The sequence below is a fragment of the Hypanus sabinus genome, chromosome 9, assembly GCF_030144855.1.
Source record: "Hypanus sabinus isolate sHypSab1 chromosome 9, sHypSab1.hap1, whole genome shotgun sequence".
NCBI classification, from domain to species: domain Eukaryota; kingdom Metazoa; phylum Chordata; class Chondrichthyes; order Myliobatiformes; family Dasyatidae; genus Hypanus; species Hypanus sabinus.
The window spans coordinates 154,289,900-154,314,475 of NC_082714.1; the positions used below are offsets into that span (position 1 = coordinate 154,289,900).

A 24,576-nucleotide genomic window follows, 5' to 3' on the forward strand; every position below is an offset into this window, starting at 1 on the left:
GTTGGATGGCTCTGGGCCTGTACTCATTGGAGCTTAGAAGAATGATAGTGATCTCATTAAAACCTACTGAATATTAAAAGGCCAAGATAGAGTGACATTGATAGGATGGTTCCTATGGCACAGCCTCAGAATAGAGCACATCCCTTTAGCCAGAGGATGATGAATCTGTGCAATTCATTGTCACATACAGCAGTGGAGGCCAAGTCCTTGGGTATATAAAAAGCAGAGGTTGATAAGTTTTTGGTTAGTAAGGACATTGGAGAGTAAGGAGAGAGAGCAGAAGAATGGGGTTGAGGGGGGAAAATCAGCTATGATGGAACAGTAGAACAGACTTGATGGGCCAAATGGCCTAATTCTGCTCTTATGTATTATGATTTAAAGTCTTATGAACATAGCAGCCCATTTGATAGGCTCCCCATCCACAAACATACACTCAATCCATCTTCAATGAATATCAACAGCAGTTTGATCGTTATAGAATACACTGCAGCAATTCACCTAGACTTGTTGGACAGCACCTTTCGAACCCACAAACTCCACCAGGTGGAATGACAAGGGCAGCAAAAGCACAGAGGACATCCTCACTTGGAAGTCGCACTCCAAGTCTCACAACTTGGAAATGTATTCCCTTTCCTTCACCATCACTGGGTCCAAATCCTAGAAATCTCTCCCTAACCATATGGCCATACGATTAAGGAGCAGAATTGGGCCATTCAGCCCATTCGGTCCATTCCCTCGTTTGATTATGGCTGGTTATTTTCTCAATTCCAGTCTCTTACTTTGTCCCTGTAACTCTTAACCCTCTTACCAATCAAGACCCTATCAAACTCACCCTTAAAATCATCCAGAGCTGTCTATGGCAATGAATTCTGCAGATTAACCACCTTCTGACTAAAGAAATTCCTTCTTGTCTCAGTTCTAAGAGGACGGGTGCCTTCAGACGCTAGACTCTCCAAATACTATTCTTAGACCATAAGACATAGGAGCAGAATTAGACCATTTGGCCCATTGCGTCTGCTCAACCATTCCATCATGGCTGATTTATTATCCCTCTCAACCCCATTCTCCTGTCTTCTCCCCGTATCCTTTGACATCCTTAGAAATCAAGAACCTGTCAACCTCCACTTTAAGTATAGCCAGCGTCTTTGCCTTCACAGTTGTCTGTGGCAATGAATTCCATAGATTCACCACCGTCTGGCTAAGGAAATTCCTCCTCATCTCTGTCTGACAAGGTGGTGGTGGCAATCTGAGTCTGCAGCCTCTGGTCCTAGATTTTCCCACTATGTGTAAATTCCTCTCCAAATCCATTCTTTCTAGGTTGCTCAATATTCGGTAGGTTTCAATGTCATACCCCTTCATTCTTCTAAACTCCAAGTGAGTTCAGGCTCAGAGCTCCTCATACCTTAAGCTCTTTTATTCCCAGATTCATTCCCGTGAATCTCCTCTGGACCCATCTCCAACGCCAGCGCATCCTTTCTTGGATACGGGGCACAAAATTGCTCACAATACCCCAAATGTGATCTGACCATCGCCTTATAAAGACTCGAACTTCGAACACTCTTGCAGCCACAGGGCCACCTCGAGGACAGCGGGGGTTCAAGAAGGCAGATCACTCCCAGCTTCTGAGCGCCGCTAGAGACGCCTAGTTAAACAGTAGCTCAGCCTGCAAAGCTTGTGTTCCTTGATAAGTATGCGCTTTGAGTGCAACATGTGATATCTCGTAGCAAAGGGGTTACACTTAGTGGACGGTGTTACTCATTGGGTGAGCTTGGTCTTCATCGGAAAACTCCCCACTGAGTAACTATTGCGAGACCGCCCATATTTTACTTGCACGACCTCCCCTGGCTAATTTCTAGTTAAAAATCCGCAGGACCACTGTTTACTCAGAAGTCGATGGTGTTCAGTGCCAAACTCTTTGGACTGGCAGGCCAAGCGCATTGGTTCAAGTCCCTCCAAGCTTCACGTGGAGGCGTTTCCCCGTTGGAATACTAACGAAGGAGAGAGAGAGGAAGGATTGAGACTGACAAGAGCAGCGACTGAGACAGTATGGTGAAGATCGGAGTGATCGCCAGGAAGGTTTGGAGCCTTCGCAAAGCCATCATAGTCTGCTTCACCCCACTGTTACTTTCTCCCATATTGCTGTTCATGCCTCCAAAGGTAAATACTGTTCCGTGGCTTAGACTGCGGGTGACATGGACGGTGTTTGACGATGTCGTGTACAGCATTTGTGTGTGTGTGTGTGTGTGTGTGTGTGAGAGAGTGTGAGTGTGTGTGTGTGTGTGTGAGTGAGAGTGTGTGTATGTGTGTGTGAGAGAGTGTGTGAGTGTGAGTGTGTGTGTGTGTGTGTGAGAGTGTGAGTGTGTGTGTGTGTGTGAGTGTGTGTGTGTGTGTGAGTGTGTGTGTGTGTATGTGTGTGTGAGAGAGTGTGTGTGTGTGAGTGTGTGTGTGAGTGTGTGTGTGTGTGTGTATGTGAGTGTGTGTGTGTGTGTGTATGTGTGTGTGAGAGAGTGTGTGAGTGTGAGTGTGAGTGTGTGTGTGTGTGTGAGAGTGTGAGTGTGTGTGTGTGTGTGTGAGTGTGTGTGTGAGTGTGTGTGTGTGTGTGTGTATGTGTGTGTGAGAGAGTGTGTGTGTGTGAGTGTGTGTGTGTGTGTGTGTGAGTGTTCGGAGAATAGGGATCAAAAATATCGTCTTAATTAATTACCAAAAAGAACCCTGATCCAGAATTAATTCTCTCAGAATTACTCAACCTCTAAGACTTGCACTAAATTCTTGTATGCTGTTGTCTAATTAAGGATTCCCCAAGTTGAATTTCAATTTGCTTTCTTGGGGGGTGGGGGGGGCTGTAATCACTGAACTGAAATATTTAACCAATTTTATGTCGGTAACTTGTTGTTATCTTATGATCAGGCTTTGTGACCACATTTTCCAGTGACAGCTGAGTCAGGAGCTTGTTAAGTTCCAATCTTGTCCAATGATTTGAGTGCAAAAAATCTAGTGTGATTCTCCCATACACTACAGGTGTACCACATTGATGGCCAAAGTGTCTATTGAATGAAATGTTTGACTAATGCCCTCCTGTCCTCTCCTATGGATGTTCAGAGATCCAGTTCAATGGTTCTATTTAGTATCAGAGAACTAATACAATATACACCCTGAAAACCTTGCTCTCCACAGACATCCTCGAAACAGAAGGAAACCCCCAAAGGATGAATGACAGGAAGAATATAGGAACCCCAAAGCCCCCTGCCCCCTCCCATGCACAAGCAGCATAATGCTCCCCCTCCCCCACTTATTCTAGCATAAAGCTTCATCATTCCCACCACCCACCATGCCAACAACAGCAAAGCTCCACAGAGAGACCATTGTCTACACTCCATCAAAAACTACTGTCCATCCCAACAGTTCGTCATCACTCAACTGAGAGCTGTAGGTTCATCCTGAAAGGCTTGTTCCTCAGTCATACTCTGTGCTTTAAGAATCTCTTTAATTCCCTTTTGCCGTCAGATTTCAGAACAGCCAAAAGCAATAGGGTGTCAGGAGCAAATTAGTCCATGCTCTGCTCGGCCATTCCAGCATGGCTGATTTATGAACCCACGAAACCACCTATAATTGGACCCTCGCGGTACTTATTTATTTTTTAACATAGCAATTTTTAATGTTTTTCTCTGAAACACATGTCTGTGAAAATTCAGGGTCAAGTTCAAGTTTAATTGTCAATCAGCCATATGCATGTATACAGTTAAACAAAACATCGTTCCTTTGGAGCCAAGGTACAAAACACAATACATACGGTCACACACAGCACATATACTATAATTACAATCCAGCACATGCTGTCTCAACAAAATATTAGTATAATAAATGATTCAGGTTCTGATTCCTCATTCACCATCACAGGCACAGATAATACAGTCGTTGTCATGGTGCTGCTTAGGGAACATCCTGCTTACAAATTGGCAAAGTTTAAAGTAAATTTATTAATCATAAGACATAGGAGCAGAATTAGGCCATTTGGCCCATCAAGTCTACTCTCCATTCAATCATTGCTGATCCTTTTTCCCCCTCCTCAGCCCCACTTCCCAGCCTTCTCTCCATAACCTTTGTTGCCGTGGCCAATCAAGAACCTATCAATCTCTGCCTTAAATACACCCAATGACCTGGCCTCCACAGCTGCCTGTGGTAACAAATTGCACAATTTCTCTGGCTAAAGAAATTTCTCTGCATCTCTGTTTTAAATGGATGGCTCTCAATCCTGAGGCTGTGCCCTCTTGTCCTAGACTCCCCCTCTATGGGAAATATCCTTTCCACATCTACTCTGTCTAGGCCTTTCAACATTCAGAAGGTTTCAATGAGATGCCCCCTTTTCCTTCTAAATTCCGGCAAGTACAGACCCAGAGCCATCAAACATTCCGCATATGATAACACTTAATTCCCAAAATCATCCTTGTGAACTTCCTCTGAACACTCTCCAATGCCAGCACATCCTTTCTTAGATAAGGAACCCAGAACTATTCACAATACTCAAGGTGAGGTCTCACCAGTGCCTTATAAAGCCTCAGCATCACATCCCTGCTCTTGTATTCCAAAGTCCCTTTGCATCTCAGATTTTTGGATTTTCTCCCTGATTAGAAAATAGTCTGTAGGTTTATTTCTTCCACGAGAGTGCATGACCAAGCATTTTCCAACATTGTATTTCACTTGCCATTTTCTTGCCCATTCTCCTAATCTGTCTAAGTCTTTCTGCAGCCTTCCTGTTTCGTCAACTCTACCTGCCCCACCACCAATCTTTGTATCATCTGCAAACTTGGCAACAAAGCCATCCATTCCATCATCTAAATCATTGATACACAGCATAAAAAGAAGTGGTCCCAACACCGACCCCTGAGGAACACCACTAGTCACTGGTCGCCACCAGAAAAGAATCCTTTTATTCCCACTCGCTTCATCCTACCAATCAGCCAATGCTCTAACCATGTTCGTAATTTTCCTGTAATACGATGGGCTCTTAACTTGGTAAGTAGCCTTGTGTGTCACATCTTGTCAACGGCCTTCTGAAAGTCCAAATATACAACATCCACTGCTTGCCCTTCATCTATCCTACTTGTAATCTCCTCAAAGAATTCCAATAGTTTCATCTTGAAAGATTTTCCCTTGAGGAAACCATGCTGATTTTGTCTTATCTTGTCCTGTGTCACCAAGTACTCCATCACCTCATCCTTAACAATTGACTCTAACGTCTTCCCAACTACCGAGGTCAGGCTAACTGGTCTTTAATTCCCTTTCTGCTGCCTTCCTCCTTTCTTAAGGAGTGGAGTGACACTTGCAATTTTCCACTCCTTTGGCACCATGCCAGAGTCTACTGATTTTGTATCTTTTGTTACCTCTTTCTTTAGCCAGAGAAATTGTGCAATTTGTTACCACAGGCAGCTGTGGAGGCCAGGCCGTTGGGTGTATTTAAGGCAGAGATTGATAGGTTCTTGATTGGCCACGGCAACAAAGGTTATGGAGAGAAGGCTGGGAAATGGGGCTGAGGAGGGGGAAAAAGGATCAGCAATGATTGAATGGCAGAGTAGACTTGATGGGCCAAATGGCCTAATTCTGCTCCTATGTCTTATGATTAAACTGAACCCTAGGGTGCAGTTTATCTGGTCCTGGTGACTTAGGCACCTTTAGGTCTTTTAACTTTTTGAGAACCTTCTCCCTTGTAATAGAACTGCACTCACTTCTTTTCCCTCACGCCCTTCAACACTAGTACGCTGCTAGTATTTGCTATAGTGAAAACTGATGCAGAATACTTATTTAGTTCATCTGTCATCTGCTTGTCCCCATTATTATTTTCCCGGCCTTATTTCCAGCAGTCCTATGTCCACTCTCTTATCTCTTTTATTTGTTATATACTTGAAAAAGCTTTTACCATCCACCTTGATATTGTTTGCTAACTTGATTTCATATTTCACCTTTTCCCTCCTAATGATCCTTTTAGTTGCTTTATGTGGGTTTTTTAATGGTTCCCAATCCTCTTCCTTCCCACTAATTTTTGCTTTTACATTAGCTTTGACTTCCCTTGTCGGCCATGGTTGTACTATTTTGCATTTGAGTATTTCTTTGTTTTCAGAATATATCAATCCTACACCTTCCTCTTTTCCCCCCAGAAACTCATGTCATTGTTGCTCTGCTGTCATCCCTGCCAGCATCTCCCTCCAATTTACTTTGACCAACTCCTCTCTCATACCACCATGATCTTCTTTACTCCATTGAAGTACTGCTGTGCCAGACTTTACTTTCCCCCTTTCAAAGTTCAAGTTGAACTCAATCATCTTGTGATCACCGTCTCTGAAGGGTTCCTTCACCTTAAGCTCCATAATCGCCTTTGGTTCATTGCATAACACCCAATGCAGTATAGCTGATCCCCTAGTAGGCTCAATGACAAGCTGCTCTAAAAAGTCATCTCATAGGCATTCAACAAATTCACTCTTTTGAAATCCATTACCAACCTAATTTTCCCAATTGACCTGCATGTTGCATGTTAAAATCTCCCATGGCTATTATAACATTGTCCTATTGGCATGCATTTTCTATTTCCCATTGTAATCTGTAGTCCACATTCCAGTCAGAGGCTTGTAGGTAACTGCCCTTGTAGTTTCTTAACTCAACCCACAAGTATTCAACATCTTCTGATCCTATGCCACATCTTTCTAATGATTTTATGCCTTTTTTTTACCAGCAGAGCCATGCCACCCTCTCTGCTGACCTCACTGTCTCTCCAATACAATGTGTAGCCTTGGACCTCAGTGATTGCAGTGCAAGAGTATTTCAATAGCTCGGAAGTGCTTTGGGGCAGGTTGACAGGGGTGTGGAAGTTCTGTAGAAATGAAAGCTTTTCTGAAAGGATTACATCAAGCCTTCCTGATATACTCAGTTCTGAGGGCTTGAGTAATAGGGAGTGATTGAATCAGCTGGGACTGTTTTCCCTGAAGTGAAGGAGACTGAGGGGTGATCTTACGGAGGTTTATAAAATTTTGAGGAACATAAATAGTCACAGTCTTTTTCCGGGGAGGGCAATCTAAAACTAGCGGTAATAGGCATCTTGACTGCCATGGACTAGTTGGGCTGAAGGATCTGTTTCCATTCTATAAAACTCCATGAATCTGTGAATCTATACCCACACTTGGTGAATGCACACTGGCTTTTTCCCCTCAGGTTGTGTGGGACTCCTTCAAGAGGACCAAAACCTTGTTGTTGGGTTTAGAGGCTTGCGTGCCTCAATGAGCTGGAGAGCTACATTGGCTGGAGTCAGGGCTTTATGCTTCGGCTCTTGGTAGGGTCACCCATATCAAACAGGTCAAAAAGTAGAGGCCTGACTAAGAGTGGTCCTCCAGGTTCAGGGGTTCAGCTCAGGGATAACAACCCTGACTGGTAAAACAAAATTGTTACAGAAACAGTAATGAAGAATCCTTCTACATCTGAGTGTGATGGTATTCCTGAGTCTCTATCTGGGACTTGCATGACTGACGGTATGAAAACCGAGAGGAAGCTGCTGATATGACAAAGGAAGCCCTGAACACTACCAGATGGAGGAACTTCACTGCTGCCCTAAATCCCAGCAGCAGAATGGGCAGTAGGTAAGAAAGCTGAGTGGGACTAGAATGAGAGGTCACAGTTTTAGGGTGATAATCAAAATATTCAAGTGGAATACGTCAACTCTCTACTCTCTATAGATACTGCCTGACCTGCTGAGTTCCTCTTGTTTTTTGTGTGTGTTGCTGTATACTCAAGGGAAATTTGAGGGGGAACTGCTTCCCTCAGGGTGATGCGAGTGCAGGACAAGCTACCAGTGGAAGTGCTGGATGTGGGTTCAATCACAGCAGTTAAGAGTTTGGATAGGCTCAAAGCAAACTTGTTATCAAAGTACATATATGTCACCAGATACAGCCCTAGCATGCATACTCAATAAATCCATAAAAGAATAATAACCATAATAGAATCAATGAAAGTCTGCACCAACTTGGGCGTTCAACCAGTGTGCAAAAGACAAGAAACTGTGCAAATACAAAAAGAAAGAAACACTAAATGAATAAGCAATAAATGTTGTGAGCATGAGATGAAGATACAGGGGTGAGAGGAAGCATGGAGGGCTCTGATCCAGGTACAGGTTGGTGGGACTGGGCAGAAAATCGGGAGAGCATGTACTGGACGGACCAAAGGACCCTGTGCTGTCGTGCTCTATGAATCTATGACTTTTTGACAATGTCATGTTAGCACAATGGAAGCCAACATTTGATTTGGGTGAAAGGGAATCGGAGGAGAATGTGGGTCAGGTCAGTTAGCTTTTTTTTAAAACCACCTTTCTGCTTCCTTTATGAATGTCCAAACTTGGCATCCGTAGGGAATTCAAAAGCCATGATGCGTATTCCTGGTGAGTACCTTTCCGTCAAGTTCCGGTTTCCAAAAATCATGTGCCACCCATATTATAAGGCATTAAACTGGTAATTAGCTTATTATTGTCACATGCACCAAGGTACAATGAAAATCTTTCTTTTGCACACATTTCCTCTGGTCTTTACATCAGTACAGAACTGTGCAAAAGTCTTAGCCACATGTATATAGCTAGGGTGACTGGGACTTTTGCACAGTCCTGTGGTAATTTTATGTAATGCACTGTACTGCTGCCCCCCCCCCACAAAAAAACAAACTTCGTGACACACTTGAGCGATGATAAACCTGATTCTGATATGGGTCTGTATTGTGGACTGAGAGTGGGAAGGGGGCAGGGAGAGGGGAAACATTGTTGGGAAAAGAGGAAGGGAAAGGGGAGGGAGCAGGAAGCACCAGAGGGACATTCTGTAATAAATAATAAACCAATTGTTTGGAATCAAATCACCCCGCCTGGTGTCTCAAGTCTGGATGTGTCTACATCCACATCACCCCACCTCCACCCTTGCCCTGGCACTCCTTCTCTGCCTCCTGTCCCCCATTCCTCCCATGACACTCCACCCTCGCTATTCCCAACATCCTCCGCTCCCGCCAGATTCACAAGATTTGTAAGTCTGCTGTCCACTCCACGTTGACAAATACAAGACTGTGCAAAAGTCTTAGGCACTCTTTTGCACAGTTCTGTAGAAGAGATGAGCGACTATAGAATGCAGGATGTGGAGTTACTGTTACAGAGGAAGTGCAGGCAGGCAGGCAATAAGCTGCAAGGCCATGAGAGGACAAGAGTCCATCTTGTCACGCTGCTCCTGATAGTGCGTACTTTCAGGATTTTGTACATGTTGCCCCATGAGGCTTGTGTGGGGGGGGGATGAGAATTCCACTGGAAGGATGTACAGGGTCTCTTTACAGACAGCACTGAAATTGAAATACAAACCTCCAATGACCTGAGTTGTAATAGTGTGGCACTAACCACTACGCTACTATGGCGCTCATGGAGGGCAAACAGGATCCACAGAGGGAAGGCTGGTTTCTGTGATGTACTGAGCTGTGTCCACAACTCTCTGCGGTTTTTCACGGTCACTGGCAGATCAGTCGCCATGCCTCCTGATTGGGTGCTTCCGGTTAGGATGTGTCCTGATAGGCAACATAACTTTGTGCATGTATGCTGTTCAGTCAATGTGATGATTAATAATTTTCCAAAAGTTAAACCTAGCAATATGTAGAAGACTGAATGAGTTATTAAATTGAACCATGTAATTTGGCTTGAAAATCAAAACATTGCAGATGCTTGGAAATATGAAATAAGAACCGAAAAGCTAGAAGTATCTTTGACCTTAAACATTAACATCTCTCCCTGGACCCTCCCCACCTTCCCTTTCTCCTATTGTCTACTCTCCTCTCTTATCAGATTCTTTCCTCTCCAATCTTTGACCTTTCCAACTTATCTAGCTTCACCTATCACCTTTCAGCTAGCCTCCTTCTCCTCCCCCACCTTTTTATTCTGACATTTTCCCCCTTCCTTCTCAGTCCTAATGAAGGGTCTCGGTCCAAAATGTCAACTGTTCATTCATTTCCATAGATGCTGCCAGACCTACTGAGTTTCTCCAGCATTTTGTGTGTGTTGCTTTGGATTTCCAGCATCAACAGACTTTTGCATGTTTGTGATTAGCCCTTTCTTTTCTCTTTTCCCCTTTCTAACTGGTGCCTGACCTGATAAGATTTTCCAGTATTTTCACGGGCATCTTATTCCTCGTTTCCACTTCTGTGCTGACTTTGAATATCTGAAACATATTCCTGTCAGAAATTAGTGAAGTATGAAATATTGTAATAAAAACACACCTCATAACATCAGTCTGATGGATTACTTTCTTGCTGTCTGTTTCTCTGCAACATAATTGTTACACTGGTTGTCTAAGGTTGGGACTTAAACCCAGATGTTGCTTGGACTAGCCAATGCTAGCTATAGGAAGAGTTAGACAAACTTGTATTGTTTTCTCTGGAGCATCGGAGGTTTAGGGACAAAGTGATGGAAGTATGTTAAGTTATGAAAGACATAGATAGGGTTAAAAGCTAAAGACTTAGTCAATTGTCAGAGACAAGACAAGACAAGTCCCAACACTGGATAAACAGGGGGCTCTAGGGGGAGAGAAGCTAACTACGATTCAAATCACCAAGGAAATGGTACTTGATAAATTAATGGGACTGAAAGTGGATAAATCCCCTGGACCGGATGGCTTGCATCCTAGGGTCTTAAGGGAAGTGGCGGTCGGGATTGTGGATGCGCTAGTGATAATTTTTCAGAACTCGCTGGACTCGGCAATGGTCCCGGCAGATTGGAAAAATGGTAATGTAACTCCTTTATTTACAAAGGGCAATAGACAGAAGGCTGGGAATTATAGGCCAGTTAGCCTAACATCTGTGGTTGGCAAAATGTTGGAATCGATAATTAAGGAAACAGTAACAGGGCATTTGGATAAACATAGCTTAATAGGACAAAGTCAGCATGGCTTTACAAAAGGGAAGTCATGTTTGACAAATTTGTTGGAGTTCTTTGAGGACATAACATATAGGGTAGATAAAGGGGAACCAGTGGATGTGGTGTATTTGGACTTCCAAAAGGCATTTGACAAGGTGCCACACCAAAGATTATTACTTAAAGTAAAAAATCATGGGATTGGGGGTAATATTCTGGCATGGGTGGAGGATTGGCTTTCTAACAGAAAACAGAGAGTTGGGATAAATGGTTTATTCTCAGACTGGCAGTTGGTGACTAGTGGTGTTCCGCAGGGGTCGGTGTTGGGACCCCAACTCTTTACAATCTATATTAATGATTTGGAGAAAGGGACTAAGAGCAACGTATCGAAGTTTGCTGATGACACAAAGATGGGAGGAAGTGTAATGAGTGCGGAGGATATTGAAACCCTGCAGGGGGACATAGACAGGCTGAATGATTGGGCAGACATTTGGCAGATGAAATATAATACTGACAAGTGTGAGGTCTTGCACTTTGGCAGGAAAAATAATAGAGCAAGTTATTATCTAAATGGAGAGAAACTGGAAAGCGCTTCTGTGCAAAGGGATCTGGGGGTCCTGGTGCAGGAAACTCAAAAAGTTAGTATGCAAGTGCAGCAGGTGGTCAAGAAGGCCAATGGAATCCTGGCTTTTATTGATAGGGGGATGGAGTATAAGAACAGGGAGGTCTTACTGCAGTTGTACCGGGTATTGGTCAGACCACAACTGGAGTACTGCGTGCAGTTCTGGTGTCCATATTTAAGAAAGGACTTACTGGCTCTCGAGGCAGTGCAGAGAAGGTTCACTAGGTTAATTCCGGGGATGGGTGGGTTGATGTATGATGAGAGGTTGAGTAGATTGGGACTCTACTCATTGGAGTTCCGAAGAATAAGAGGCGAACTTATTGAAACATATAAGATTGTGAAGGAGCTTGATCGGGTGGATGCGGGGAGAATGTTCCCAATGATGGGTGAAACTAGGACTAGGGGGCATAATCTTAAAATAAGGGGATGCCGTTCCAGGACTGAGATGAGGAGAAATTTCTTCACTCAGAGGGTAGTGGGGCTGTGGAATTTACTGCCCCAGAGAGCTGTGGAAGCTAATATACTCAATAAATTCAAAACGGAGATAGACATTTTCCTGGATAAAAATGGCATTAGGGGATACGGTGAGCGAGCAGGTAAGTGGACATGAGGCTAGGTTTAGATCAGCCATGTGATCTCCTGGGCCAGTTTTCGATAGCCTGGATGGGTCGGAGAGGAATTTTCCAGATTTTTTCTCCTCAATTGGCAAATCGTTTTTTTTTCCCCCGGGTGATCACATGGGTTTGGGCGGGATGAATAATAAAATAAAATGGGTGGCATGGTGCCCTGTTGGTTGGCACTGTTGCCTTGTGGGATTCGGTGATAACTAGAGTTAAGATTGGATCAGCCACAATCTTGTTGAATGGCGGAGCAGGCTTGAGAGGCCGATTGGCCTACTCCTGCTCCTATCTCTTATGTTCTTATGTAAGAGATGTTTTGAAATATTGCATACAGGAAATGTGTGGTCTTTCTGGTCTTATCAGGGAGAATTGGGGCTTGGAGGGATAATAAATCAGTCATGATGGATTGGTGTAGCAGATTCAATGGGCCAAATGGCCTAATGCTACATTTTGACTTTGGATTTTATTCCAAGAATGGAATTGCTGAATCCTCGAGGATGTAACTTTAATGTGAGAGAGAGAAGTTTAAAGGAGATTTAGAAGACAAGTTTTCTATCCTGGAATGCACTGCCAGGGGAGGTGGTGGAAGCAGCTATATTATGATGTTGGAGAGGCACTTAGGCACGTGTACAGGCAGGGGATGGAGGGATATAGACCACATTCAGGCAGATGGCATTAGTTTGGATTTTCATCATAGTCGGCAACATACAACTTGGACCAAAGAACTCTGTTCCAGTGTGTACTATTCTAGGTTCTGTCTTCTGTTGGTAATTTAAGAGCTTCAAAATGTACGGTGCAATTTAATCTTGGATAAGTTAATGCTTCTTGTTTTTAATTATTTACAATTCCAATTGTAGACTTGCACTTTCATGCATTATGGGAATTTATTCCCAGATTAAATCAGTGCTATTCTATCATATAGTATTTTTTCCACAAGTTATTGACATCTCCTTCCCCATGTAACACAACCTACCTGCAATTCTCTACGTTATAGTTGAAGGCAGTACAGGAGGCTACACTCAGACTGATTCTGGCTTAAAAAATGTTATCCACTGACTTCCCAAGGGTGGCCTGGAAGGAGATACATTATTTTGGGGAATATTAGATATATAATTTAATGGATAACAACTAGAGTGTTATTTTTTTGCTAAATACAAATGAATAGCACAGTTTGTTGTCTTCTTTTACTGATCCTGTTTTAGTTACTATTTGCTGAGTCTGCCCACAGGAAAATATATCTCATGGTTGTATATGGTGACATAGATGTACTTTGATTGTACTGTTTACTTTGAACTTTGAGTGCTTTTGAAGTTCAAGTCGAGTTTATTATCATATATCCAGGTACATCTGTACTCAGTTGGAATGAAATGCTTACTTGCAGCAGCATTGCAGTCATATAGCACGATATAAGCAACACTCACATGAAAAACATAAATAAAACTCAATTCTTTTCCAGAAAACACAATTGAAAAAGAATAAATATGTTTTAGTGCAAAGTGATTGAAGTGGTCATGATGTCAGTAAATTCCAGTGATCAGGGTTGCACCAGTTGGTTCAAGAATTGAATGGTTGAAGGGCAGCCATTATCATCAATATGTGCTGTGTCATATGACGTGGGCAGTTATGGTATTACTTCTGTCTTTAACCTGATGTTGCCTGTGGGGTCCCCCTTTACGTCGTTTTTCTTATACTTTTCTCTATCCATGACTGTGAATCTTCCTGACAAGTTTTTCTACAGGAGTGGTTAGCCATTGCCTTCTTCCGAGCAGTGTCTTTACAAGACGGGTGACCCCAGCCATTATCAATACTCCTCAGAGATTGTCTGCCTGACTTTACCAGGACTTGTGATATACACCAGCTGCTCATACGACCATCCGCCACCTGCTCCCATGGTTTCATATGACCCTGATCGGGAAGGGGGTGGAGTGGCTGGGGCTAAGCAGGTGCCTAAGGGTGGCCTGAAGGCTAGTGGAGGGAAGGAGCACCTTACACCTCCTTTGGCAGAGATGCATCTCCATCCCACCACCCAAGGGTAAGACGATGTTCTTGAACCTACTGGTGTGATACTTAAGGTTTCTGCAACTCCTGCTCAATGGTATGAAAAAACAAAGGAATTAGGTTATTTAGCCACCTTTGTAAAAGAACAGGCAGAGACAAATTGGATTGAAAACCTCCCTTCTATACCTATTAGTATCAAATACAACCATTTAATTTTTAATATATGTGCTATGAATAGAAGATATTTTAAAAATTTAATGAGTTTTTACAATGCAACAAAACAAAAAAAAGAGGTTTATACAGTGCAAAACAAACATATCAAAGTACATTTCATAACAATTGAGCAAAGCACCCATAGTAGAATTGTGTAAAGTTAGTTACCACCCCACCCTCCCACTACCCAACTCCAAGCCAACCTTACAATATATAAAAAAGTTAATCAGAACTATTATCAGAGCTGTATTTATAAAAAGGTCAATGGCCTACTACTTAAACTATAATATGTTTACACATCAAAAAAAAATCTTAATTGTAAGAAGCTGAAAGAAAGGGATTTAAATGCAAAAGAGAAAAAGGGAGGGATGCACCCTTAATCTAAACAGGCGTTATGAAAATATTCAAGGAAAGGTCCCCTCACCTTCTGGAACTTTCCAGGTGAGGCAGCACTTCACCTGTGAGTCGGCTGGTGTGGTATACTGCATCCGGTGCTCCCGGTGTGGCCTTCTATATATTGGTGAGACCCGACACAGACTGGGAGACTGTTTCGCTGAACACCTACGCTCGGTCCGCCAGAAAAAGCAGGATCTCCCAGTGGCCACACATTTTAATTCCACGTCCCATTCCCATTCTGATATGTCTATCCATGGCCTCCTCCGCTGTCAAGATGAAGCCACACTCAGGTTGGAGGAACAACACCTTATATACTGGCTGGGTAGCCTCCAACCTGATGGCATGAACATTGACTTCTCTAACTTCCGTTAATGCCTCCCTCCCCTTCTTACCCCATCCCTTATTTATTTGTTTGTTTGTTTGTTTATTTATTAATTATTTTCCTTGCCTGCTCTCCATCTCCCTCCTGGGCTCTCCTCCCCCTTTCTTTCTCCCTAGGACTCCCGCCCCATGATCCTTTCCCTTCTCCAGCTCTGTATCCTTTTTGCCAATCAACTTTCCAACTCAGCTTCATCCCTTGCCCTTGTGTCTTCTATCATTTCGGATCTCCCACTTTCGAATCTCTTACTATCTCTTCTTTCAGTTAGTCCTGACAAAGGGTCTCAGCCCAAAACGTCGACTGTACTTCTCCCTGCTGTGTCCCACCAGCATTTTGTGTGTGTTGTTTTGCATCCTTATATCTGAATTAAGAAGTGAATAATGAATCTTTTCAAGGTCTAAGCAGGACATAATATCTCTGAGCCATTGAGCATGAGCGGGTGGGGCAGCATCTTTCCACCTAAGAAGGACTGCGCGTCTGGCCAAAAGAGAGGTAAAAGACAATGTATGACATTTAGTCGGAGTCAAATGCATGTCAGCTTCTCCTGAAGTACCGAAAAGAGCAATCAGAGTGTTAGGTTCCAAATAGCAATTAAGTATGTGAGATAAAGTTGAAAAAACATCTCTCCAGAATTTTTACAAACTAGGACAAGCCCAATACATATGAATGAGAGAGGGCTTGCCCCCTTTGCACTTATCACAACCCATGACTAATATCAGAATAGAACCACGATAATTTAGTTTTAGACATATGAGCCCTGTGTACCACCTTGAACTGTAAAAGGCAGTGGCGAGCACATAGAGAAGTTGAATTAACTGACTTCTGAATTGAATCCCAAACTTCGTCGGACAAAGAAAAATTTAAACCATGCTCTCAGGCAGTTTTAATTTTGTCGAAGGGGGCTCACTTCAACAGCGTTAACTTATCTCGAATAGTAGAAATTAAACTTTTACCCAATGCATTCATACAAAGAAACAAGTCCACAACATTTTTTAACAGGTACCTCAGGAAAGTTTGGTATTAAAGGGTTGGTAAAATGTCTAATTTGGAGTTATCTAAAGAAGTGAGTGTTAGGTAGGCCAGACTTTACAGAGAATTGTTCAAAAGTTGCAAAGGGCTTGTCTATGAAAAGATCTTCAAAGCACCTAGAGCCCTTTCTGTGCAAATCTATAAATGTTAAATCCTGTATAGAAGGCTGAAAAAGATGAATATGTAGAATAGGACTAGAGAGAGAAAAACCGTGAAGCCCATTCTATTTTCTGAGCTGAGCCCACATTCTCAGAAAGTGTCTGATAACCGGATTAACAATTGATTTAGGCAAATGGCAAGGAAGTGCGGAGCTGGGGAGATTCTTATTAGAGTTCAACTCCATTGCCACCCATATTGGGCAGTCAGACTGATTATAAAAGTAAGACCAAAAGATAAGACAGTGTATGTTGGCTGCCGGTAATATAAACGAAAATTGGGCAAGGCCATACCACCTACCCTTTTAGGTTTTTGAAGGTGAGCTTTATTTAGTCTGAGACCTTTGTCCTTCCGTAGATAGGATGAAATAATAGAATCTAATGAATCAAAATAGCTTTAGAAGTAAAAATTGGTAAAGATTGAAATAAGTATAAAAATTTAGGAAGAATGAACATTTTAACAACATTAATTCGACCTATCAAAGACTTGGACAAGGGTGACCACTCTGATTTGTACGATTTAAAAGATTAGTAAGATTTTCTGCAAAAAGATGCTTATAATCTCTTGTTACTGTAATGCCAAGGTAGATAAATTGATTATTTACTATTTAAAAAGGGAGGTTATGAAATTCTAATGATTGTGCTTCTCTATTTATTGGAAAAAAATTGTTCTTATGTAAATTAAGTTTGTATCCAGAAAGCTGACTAAAATTATTAAGGAGTGAAAACAAGGATAATGAGATCGGGTTTGATATAAAAAGTAAAAGATCATCAGCATAAAGAGAAGTTTTGTGCTCAACACCCGCCCCCCACTCCAGATCCCCATCAATTCAGCACAGCTTCGAAACATAATCTCCAATGGCTCTATAGCCAAATCGAAAAGTAAGGGACTCAAAGGACACCCTTGCCAGGTGCCACATTTAAGATTAAAAGGTTGGGGTTGCTGAGAATTAGTCAAGACAGAAGCAGTGGGGTGTGAATATAACAATTTAATCCACGTAATAAAACTTTGTCCAAAATCAAATTTTTCTAAAACTGCAAAAGATAATTCCACTCTACGTGAACAAATGCTTTCTCCGCATCTAGAGAAATGACACATTCAGGAATCGCAGCTGAAGGTGAGTATAAGATATTAAATAGACACCATATATTAAAAAAAGGGAGACGATTTTTAATAAAACCAGTTTGGTCTTCAGAAATAATTAAAGGTAGAATGTTCTCCAATCTACAGGCCAAAACTTTAGCCAACATGTTAACATCAACATTTAGCAAAGAAATCGGCCTGTATGAGGAACATTCTATTGGATCTTTACCTTTTTTCGCTAAAAGAATGATACATGCCTCATTATCATGCTGGCAATTTACCATGTTTAAACGATTCAGTTAAAACTAACATTAGTTGAGGCGAAAGCAGTGAGGAAAATGAGTTATAGAATTCTGTTGAGAACCCATCAGGTCGAGGAGATTTCCCAGACTGTAGTACAAATATAGCTGATGATATTTCCTCTAGTGATAATGATGCATTCAATTTTGCTTTTAAATCAGGAGAAAGTGTGGGAATGTTTAAGCTATTTAAAAAATGCTCAACAGAAATATTATCGTCTGGGGATTCAGAGGTATAAAGTCGAGAATAGTAGTTCTGGAATGTATCATTAATTTCAGAATGATTCAAGGTAATATTCCCATTCTCCATTTGAATTTTTTGTAATATGTTGTTTAACTTTAAAGCATCTTGGTTGGCTGACTAAACGTTTACCAGATTTATCACCATGGATATAAAACCGGCTCTTACTCTCCAAAAGTTGTTGTTCAGTTGGGTGAGTGGAAATAAGGTCAAACTTAGTTTGAAGTTCCACTCGTTTCTTATACAGCTCCAGATTTTTAGTCTGGGCATATAGTTGGTCTATTGCTTTAATTTGATTAAACAGATCTAATCACTCTTTATGGGTCTTTCTGTTCAAATTCACAGTATATGAAATTATCTGACCCCTTAGGTATCTTTCATAGTATCCCAAACCTGACTTGAGGTTTCAGATGATGTGTTAGTATTTTAAAGTTATCTGGTCCTCCATAAATTTTACAAAATCATCATCCGACAACAAGGTCAGATCAACACGCCAATGGTTATTCATCTGGGGGAAACCAGGAAGAATTATAGACAGGGTGACTGGGGTGTGATCTGAAATCAATATACTCCGATAGTCACAAGAGCAAACAGATGGAATCAACTGATTATCAATTTAAAAAATCAATTCTAGTAAAAGTACGATGGACATGTGGAGAGAGAAACCGTGAAGACCATTATATTTTCTGAACTGAGCCCACATTCTCAGAGAGTGTCTGATAACCGGATTAACAATCGATTTAGGCAAATATCAAGGAAGTGCGGAAATGGAGAGATTCTAGTAAAAGTACAATGGACATGTGGAGAGAATAATCTCTCACATTTGGATGAAGAAAACACCATACATCTGAGATACCATAATTAAAAAGGAAAGACTGAATTGATAGAGCAGATTTACTTGGTAATCTAGGAATAGAGGACGATTGATCCAAAACTGGATCTAATCAACAATTAAAATCACCGCCCAATATGCGAGAATATGAACTCAGCTCAGGCAATAGAGAGAATAAGTGATCAAAAACCTCCACATCATCTGAATTGTGAGTATGTAAGTTAGCCAAGATTACCAGTGTGTTGTATAATTTCCCCAAGACAATAATAAAACGATCATTTGCATCAGATACGAACATTTGGATTTATAAGAATTGAAACTCCCCTGGCTTTAGTCTGAAAAGTTGAATGGAAATGCTGCCCCATCCACCTAGACATAAGACGTGAGTTATCAGAACTACGAATGTGTGTTTCTTGCAAAAATGCAATTGCTGCATTAAGGTGAATAGAAGACTTTTAGACAGATGATCGATAGGAATGGTTTAGAGATATTGGGGCCAAATTCAGGCAAATGGGAATGGTGGAGAATCAGAACTAGGTTTATTATCACTGGCATATGTCATGAAATGAGTTGTTTTGTGGCAGCAGTACAGTGCAAGACAAAAAATTATTATAAATTACAATAAAACAAACCAATAAATAAATAAATAGTGTGATCGAGGAATAGTGACGTAGTGGCTATCGATCACTCAGAAATCTGATGGTGGAACAGAAGAAGCTGTTCCTAAAATGGATTTCAGGTTCCAGTTCCAGTACCGGTGACAGTAATAAGAAGAGGGAATGTCTTGCCCTTTGAAAATGTCTCCGATGTGGAGAGGTTTGTGTCCAGGACAGAACTGGTTACGTCTGTGGTCTTTTTCAATCCTGTGCATTGGAGCTTCCAGGCTAGGCAGTGATATAACCAGTTACAATGCTCGCCATGGTACACCTGTAGACATTTACTAGTCTTGGTGACATACCAAATACCCTCAAACTCCTAATAAAATATAGCTGCTGGCAGGCTTTCTTCATGATTACATCAATGTGTTGTGCCAAGGACCGATCCCTGAAATGTTGTCTCCCAGGAACTTAAAACTGCGCACCCCTTCCACCACTGGCCTCTCAGTAAGGACTGGTATCCTCCCAGCTTCCCTTTCCCAAAGTCCACAATCAATTCCTTGGACTTGCTGACATTGAGTGCAAGGTGTCATTGTAACACCACTCAACCAGCTGATCTACCTCACTCCTGCACACCTCCATCTGAGGTTCTGCCAGCAGCAATGGTGTCGTCGGCAAATTTGTCAATGCCGTTGGAATTGTGCCGAGCCACACAGCCATGAGTGCAGAGAGGCGAGGGCTGAATCACACATCCTTGAGGTTTATTTTATTATTTAGAAAGACGGCATGGTAACAGGCCCTCCCGGCCCAATGAGCCTGTGCTGCCCAATTGCACAAATGTGACCAATCAATCTACTAACTCGTACACCATTGGGATGTGGGGGAGAAAGGAAGCCCACATGGTTGGCACAACATTGTGGGTCAAAGGACCTGTAATGTGCAGTAGATTTCCATGTTAAATACAAAATCCTTGCAGACAATGATGGGAATTGAATCCAGGTCACTAACACTGTAAAGTGTTGATTGTCAGCACAGAGGAGACGTTAATACCACTCCTCGCAGACTGTGGTCTCCCAAGGAGGAAGTCAAGGACCAGGTGAAGAAGGAGGTACAGAGGCCCAGCGGTCCTGGTCACAATTGATATGTTCAAAGTTCAAAGTAAATTTATTATCAGAGTGTGTATATATCATCATAGGCTAATGTGAGATCCATTTTCTTGTGGCCTTTCACAGCAGGACAAAAAAATACAATAGAACCAATGAAAAACTGCACACAACCAAGGACTCACAAACAACCAATTTGCAAAAGAAGACAATCTGTGCAAGTAAATAAAAAACTAGATTGATAGATAGATAGTGCTGAGAATGTGAGGTGTCGAGCCCTTGAAAGAGAGTCCATAGGTTATGGGGTCAGTTCAGGGTCGAGGTGAGTGAATATAACACTGGTTCAAGAGCCCGATGGTTGAAGGGTAATAACTGCTCCTGAACCTGGTGGTTGTGGTGGAAGGGGACTGTACAACTCTATGAATCTGCATCTTTTCCAGGAGGGACGATGTCTCTTTGTGATTCTCCTGATGGCTACGTACTGGTGCACAGAGGCTCTACCAATCCCAGTGACGTCCTTGCTGCCCATCAGTCTCTTTCCTCTCCTGGAGGTCTTGCCGTCCAGTACGGTTTGTCCTCAGTACTTCCTTGATACCAACGCCCTCTTCATGAGTGGCCTAATCATGGCGTTGGCCGTAGAAGAGTGGAACTTGCACCGGCGAATAGCATTATCTGTCCTCCTCATTGTGGGGTCATCTCCGGCAAGGTAAGGAGATCGAAGTATTATCTCACTGCGGTTGGCGTGACGCTGTTACAGCTCGGGGCGTCGGAGTTCGGAGATCAACTCTGGCGCCATCTGTAAGGAGTTTGTACATTCTCCCCGTAACCACATGGGTTTCCCCTGGTGCTCCGGTTCCTCCCCATGGTGCAAAGACGTACCGGTTGGTCATTGTAAATCACCCTGAGATGAGGCTAGGGTTGCTGGTTGGTCTTGCTTATTAAGTCAGAAGGGCCTGTTCTACACTGAATTACTAAATAACTAAATACAATTTAACAAATATATATCACCATATACTACCTTGAGGTTCATTTTCTTGCGGGGATTCACAGTAGAACAATCGAATGAAAAGCTGCTCAAAGAAAGGTTGAACAACCAATGTGCAAAGTGCCAATATAAATCAGAGTTTTACTATTGCTGAATCCAGATTAACAAACTGGAGTTGTTTCAATCGTTCTGTAATAATTATTGCACTGTATCATCACAAGACATGCTCTAATCCAGGTAGCATCCTGTTACGTCTCCTCTATACCCACTCTAACACTTCCCTATCCTTCCTGTAATGAGGTGAGTAGACCAGAGCACAATGTTCCAAGTGTGCTCTCACCTGAGCTTTACAGAGCTGCAACATTACCCCTGTGGCTCTCAATACCCCGACTCGTGAAGGCTAACATACCATGCGCCTTCTTAAGCAACCTTATCAGCGTGCGGTGACATTGAGGGATCCGTGACCATTTAAACTAAGGGTTCTTGCACTGTGGCGAAGACTGAGTGCTATTGTTGTGTTGTGTTTGTAGGCTAATCCTGGGCATGATGATCACCACAGGTTTACTGTCAATGTGGCTCAGCAACACTGCCACTACTGCCCTGATGATGCCAATAGCCAGGGCAGTACTCCAAAGCTTATTCTGCAGCATGCAAGCTACCTGTGAGTCTGCGAAGCTGGACAATTGTGAAGAAGACTCGCACTGTAAAGGTAGCCCAATAAACTTTAAAACATTGATATTTATGATTTTACTGCATTGCAACTTACAGTCTGGTTTCACAAGAGTCCTTGTGTCTCCCGATATGATGCCACACAGAAGTGGGCCCTTTGGCCTACTGTGTCTACACCAGACAGCAGTCCGATATTAAACTTACTTTCCTTCGAGATTCTACCACAGTCTCAGCATCATCATTATGTGCCGCATCATATGACGTGGGTGATCATGGTCTTTGACCTTTATTGTCCTTGGCCATTTTTTCCTGGCTTGCCATTGCCTTCCGAGCAGTGTCTTTACAAGACGGGTGACCCCAGCTATTATCAATACTCTTCAGAGATTGTCTGCCTGGTGTCAGTGGTCACATAACCAGGACTTGTGATGGGGAGGGTGCGGTTAAGCCGGTGCTACACCTTGCCCAAGGGGGGCCTGCTGTTCTGTGACTCAGTAACTCTGTAAGTGATGCTGAACAGAAAGAAGTGTTACAAAGCAAACTGTGAACAGGCCGCAGGCGGACATCCAAGAGCAAAGCAATAACATTCAGAGCACCGGGTGCTGAAGAGGCTTAAAAATGTTCCGTTCGCGATTGATTATCACCAGCAGGGAGAAGATGAAAGGCTGAAGCTAAATGTGAAGAGATCCAGAGGTTAGTGCTGCAATGGCTGCCAGATGGCCCACCCCAAGAGGAGCAAATGGAACCCAGGAAATCACTGTGGACTTCAGGAAGGTGCAGACGAACCATCTCCCTTTGCACATACATGGCTCCTCCGTAGAGAGAGTTGGGTGCACCGAGTTCCTGGGAGTTCACATCACGGACGACCTCACCTGGTCCCTTAATATCATCTCCCTGAACAAGAAGGCACAGCAGCACCTCCACTTCCTAAGGAGACTGAGGCAAGTGAAATTCCATGAACCACCACCCCAACTGAATTTTGTAGGAGCCCCATTGAGAGCATTCTGACAAGTTGCATCCACATCCAGTATGGGTGCAGCTGAGCATCAGACCACAAGTCCCTACAGACTGTGAGAACAACTGAAAAGATCCTAGAGGTCTCCCTACCATCCATCAGGGACATTTATCAGAAGCGCTGCATACGCAGGGCCCTTAATATTATTAAGGATCCCATCCGTCCATCCAGCATCCTTGTTGACTTTCTACCATCAGGCAGGAGACTCCGATGCGTAAAAACAGTTGAGAAACAGTTTCTTCCCCCAGGCCCTTAGGCTTTTGAACTCCCTGCTGCATCGTATTCGAAGTGTCACTGGTTAATTTTATTTTGTACTTAACAATATTTAACTTACGTACTTTACTTTGTTTATTTATGCATAATTATTCTGTAATTTTATCCTCACTTTCCTAAGCGATTGTGTGTTATGTGTACCACAGTGCTTTACACCCTGGTCCGGAGAAACGTTGTCTCCTTTGATGGTATACATGTATATAGTTAAATGATAATAAACTTGACTTGACTTGACTTTGATCGCATTTAATCGATGAATAAAAAAGCTCACCACATAAAGTCTTATTTCCCAAGACCAGTGGCACACAGGACATTAATTAACACCTCTCTGAACTTTGCTCCCAGACTGCTCAAACGCTGCCTGACGGGTGACGTGAAAATTTAATTTCAAGGTTAAAAATTGTCAAACTATATGACATTGAGACTTGTTTTATAACACTGAGTTAGTGCTTGTGTAATGTTGTTTTCACCTCTTTTATTTCTTCCTCCAGATAATACTTCAAAGGAACCACCGCCCAATGAGGGGATCCATTTGTCTTCTAATGACAGGTATTTTGCAGAAGATTTTGCACATAAACCTTCTACAGAGATTGAGTGTGCTAAAAATAAACAGACAGACGAAAAAGAGGGGAATTGGCCGCACAGCCCTTCCAGTTCCAATAGGTCTATCTTCCACTTGCAGTGCACTTTCAAGCCTAATCCTATCTACCCTTCCTGCCCACAAATGTTCTAAACTACTTATTAGAAAAATATATTCTGATCAGTCTAAATATTTTACTGGGTTCGTAATCTTTTAGTTCTAAAGCAACAGGTTCACAATGTTTCAGGAACTTGGTTAGATGTTGACAGGAACGTACACTCAGTGGCCACATTGAGTCGCTGCCACGTGATTGGCTGATTAGATATTGGCATTAGCAAGCAAATGTACAGGGGCACCTCATGAAGTGGCCACCAGGTGTATTAGGGAGCAGGTGGTGGATGGTCAGATGAGCAGCTGGTGCATTTCGCAAGTCCAGGTAATATGACCATGGACGCTAGACAGACAACCTCTGAAGGGTATTGATAATTGGGTTGAGTTGTTCTCCAATCTTGGCAACTTACTTGCAAACGTTTCGTCACCATACAAGGAGACACCAGTGTACTGATTGTGGTGTGTCCTTTGAA

The 24,576-nt window shown here is 42.5% G+C and overlaps 2 protein-coding genes across 5 annotated transcripts in view; one reads left to right on the forward strand and one right to left on the reverse strand.

Moving 5' to 3' along the window:
• The window catches only part of actr5 (actin related protein 5), an 84,866-nt gene extending 83,322 nt beyond the window's left edge, over positions 1–1,544 (reverse strand). The window contains exon 1 of the mRNA XM_059980848.1: positions 1,403–1,544. Coding sequence (XP_059836831.1) covers positions 1,403–1,471 — 69 coding nt within the window. The 5' untranslated portion in view covers positions 1,472–1,544. The remainder of the gene's footprint in view (positions 1–1,402) is intronic.
• A 179-nt stretch (positions 1,545–1,723) lies between these two features.
• The window catches only part of slc13a3 (solute carrier family 13 member 3), a 64,632-nt gene continuing 41,779 nt past the window's right edge, over positions 1,724–24,576 (forward strand). The window contains exons 1-5 of one of the 4 annotated variants that reach the window (XM_059980844.1): positions 1,741–2,157; positions 15,530–15,626; positions 20,914–21,179; positions 21,989–22,167; positions 23,904–23,961. In XM_059980844.1, coding sequence (XP_059836827.1) covers positions 20,944–21,179; positions 21,989–22,167; positions 23,904–23,961 — 473 coding nt within the window. In that variant the 5' untranslated portion in view covers positions 1,741–2,157; positions 15,530–15,626; positions 20,914–20,943. Of the gene's footprint in view, positions 2,158–15,529; positions 15,627–20,913; positions 21,180–21,988; positions 22,168–23,903; positions 23,962–24,576 lie in introns of all 4 variants that reach the window. The other 3 variants (XR_009514137.1, XM_059980845.1, XM_059980843.1) reach the window with 3 other exon arrangements.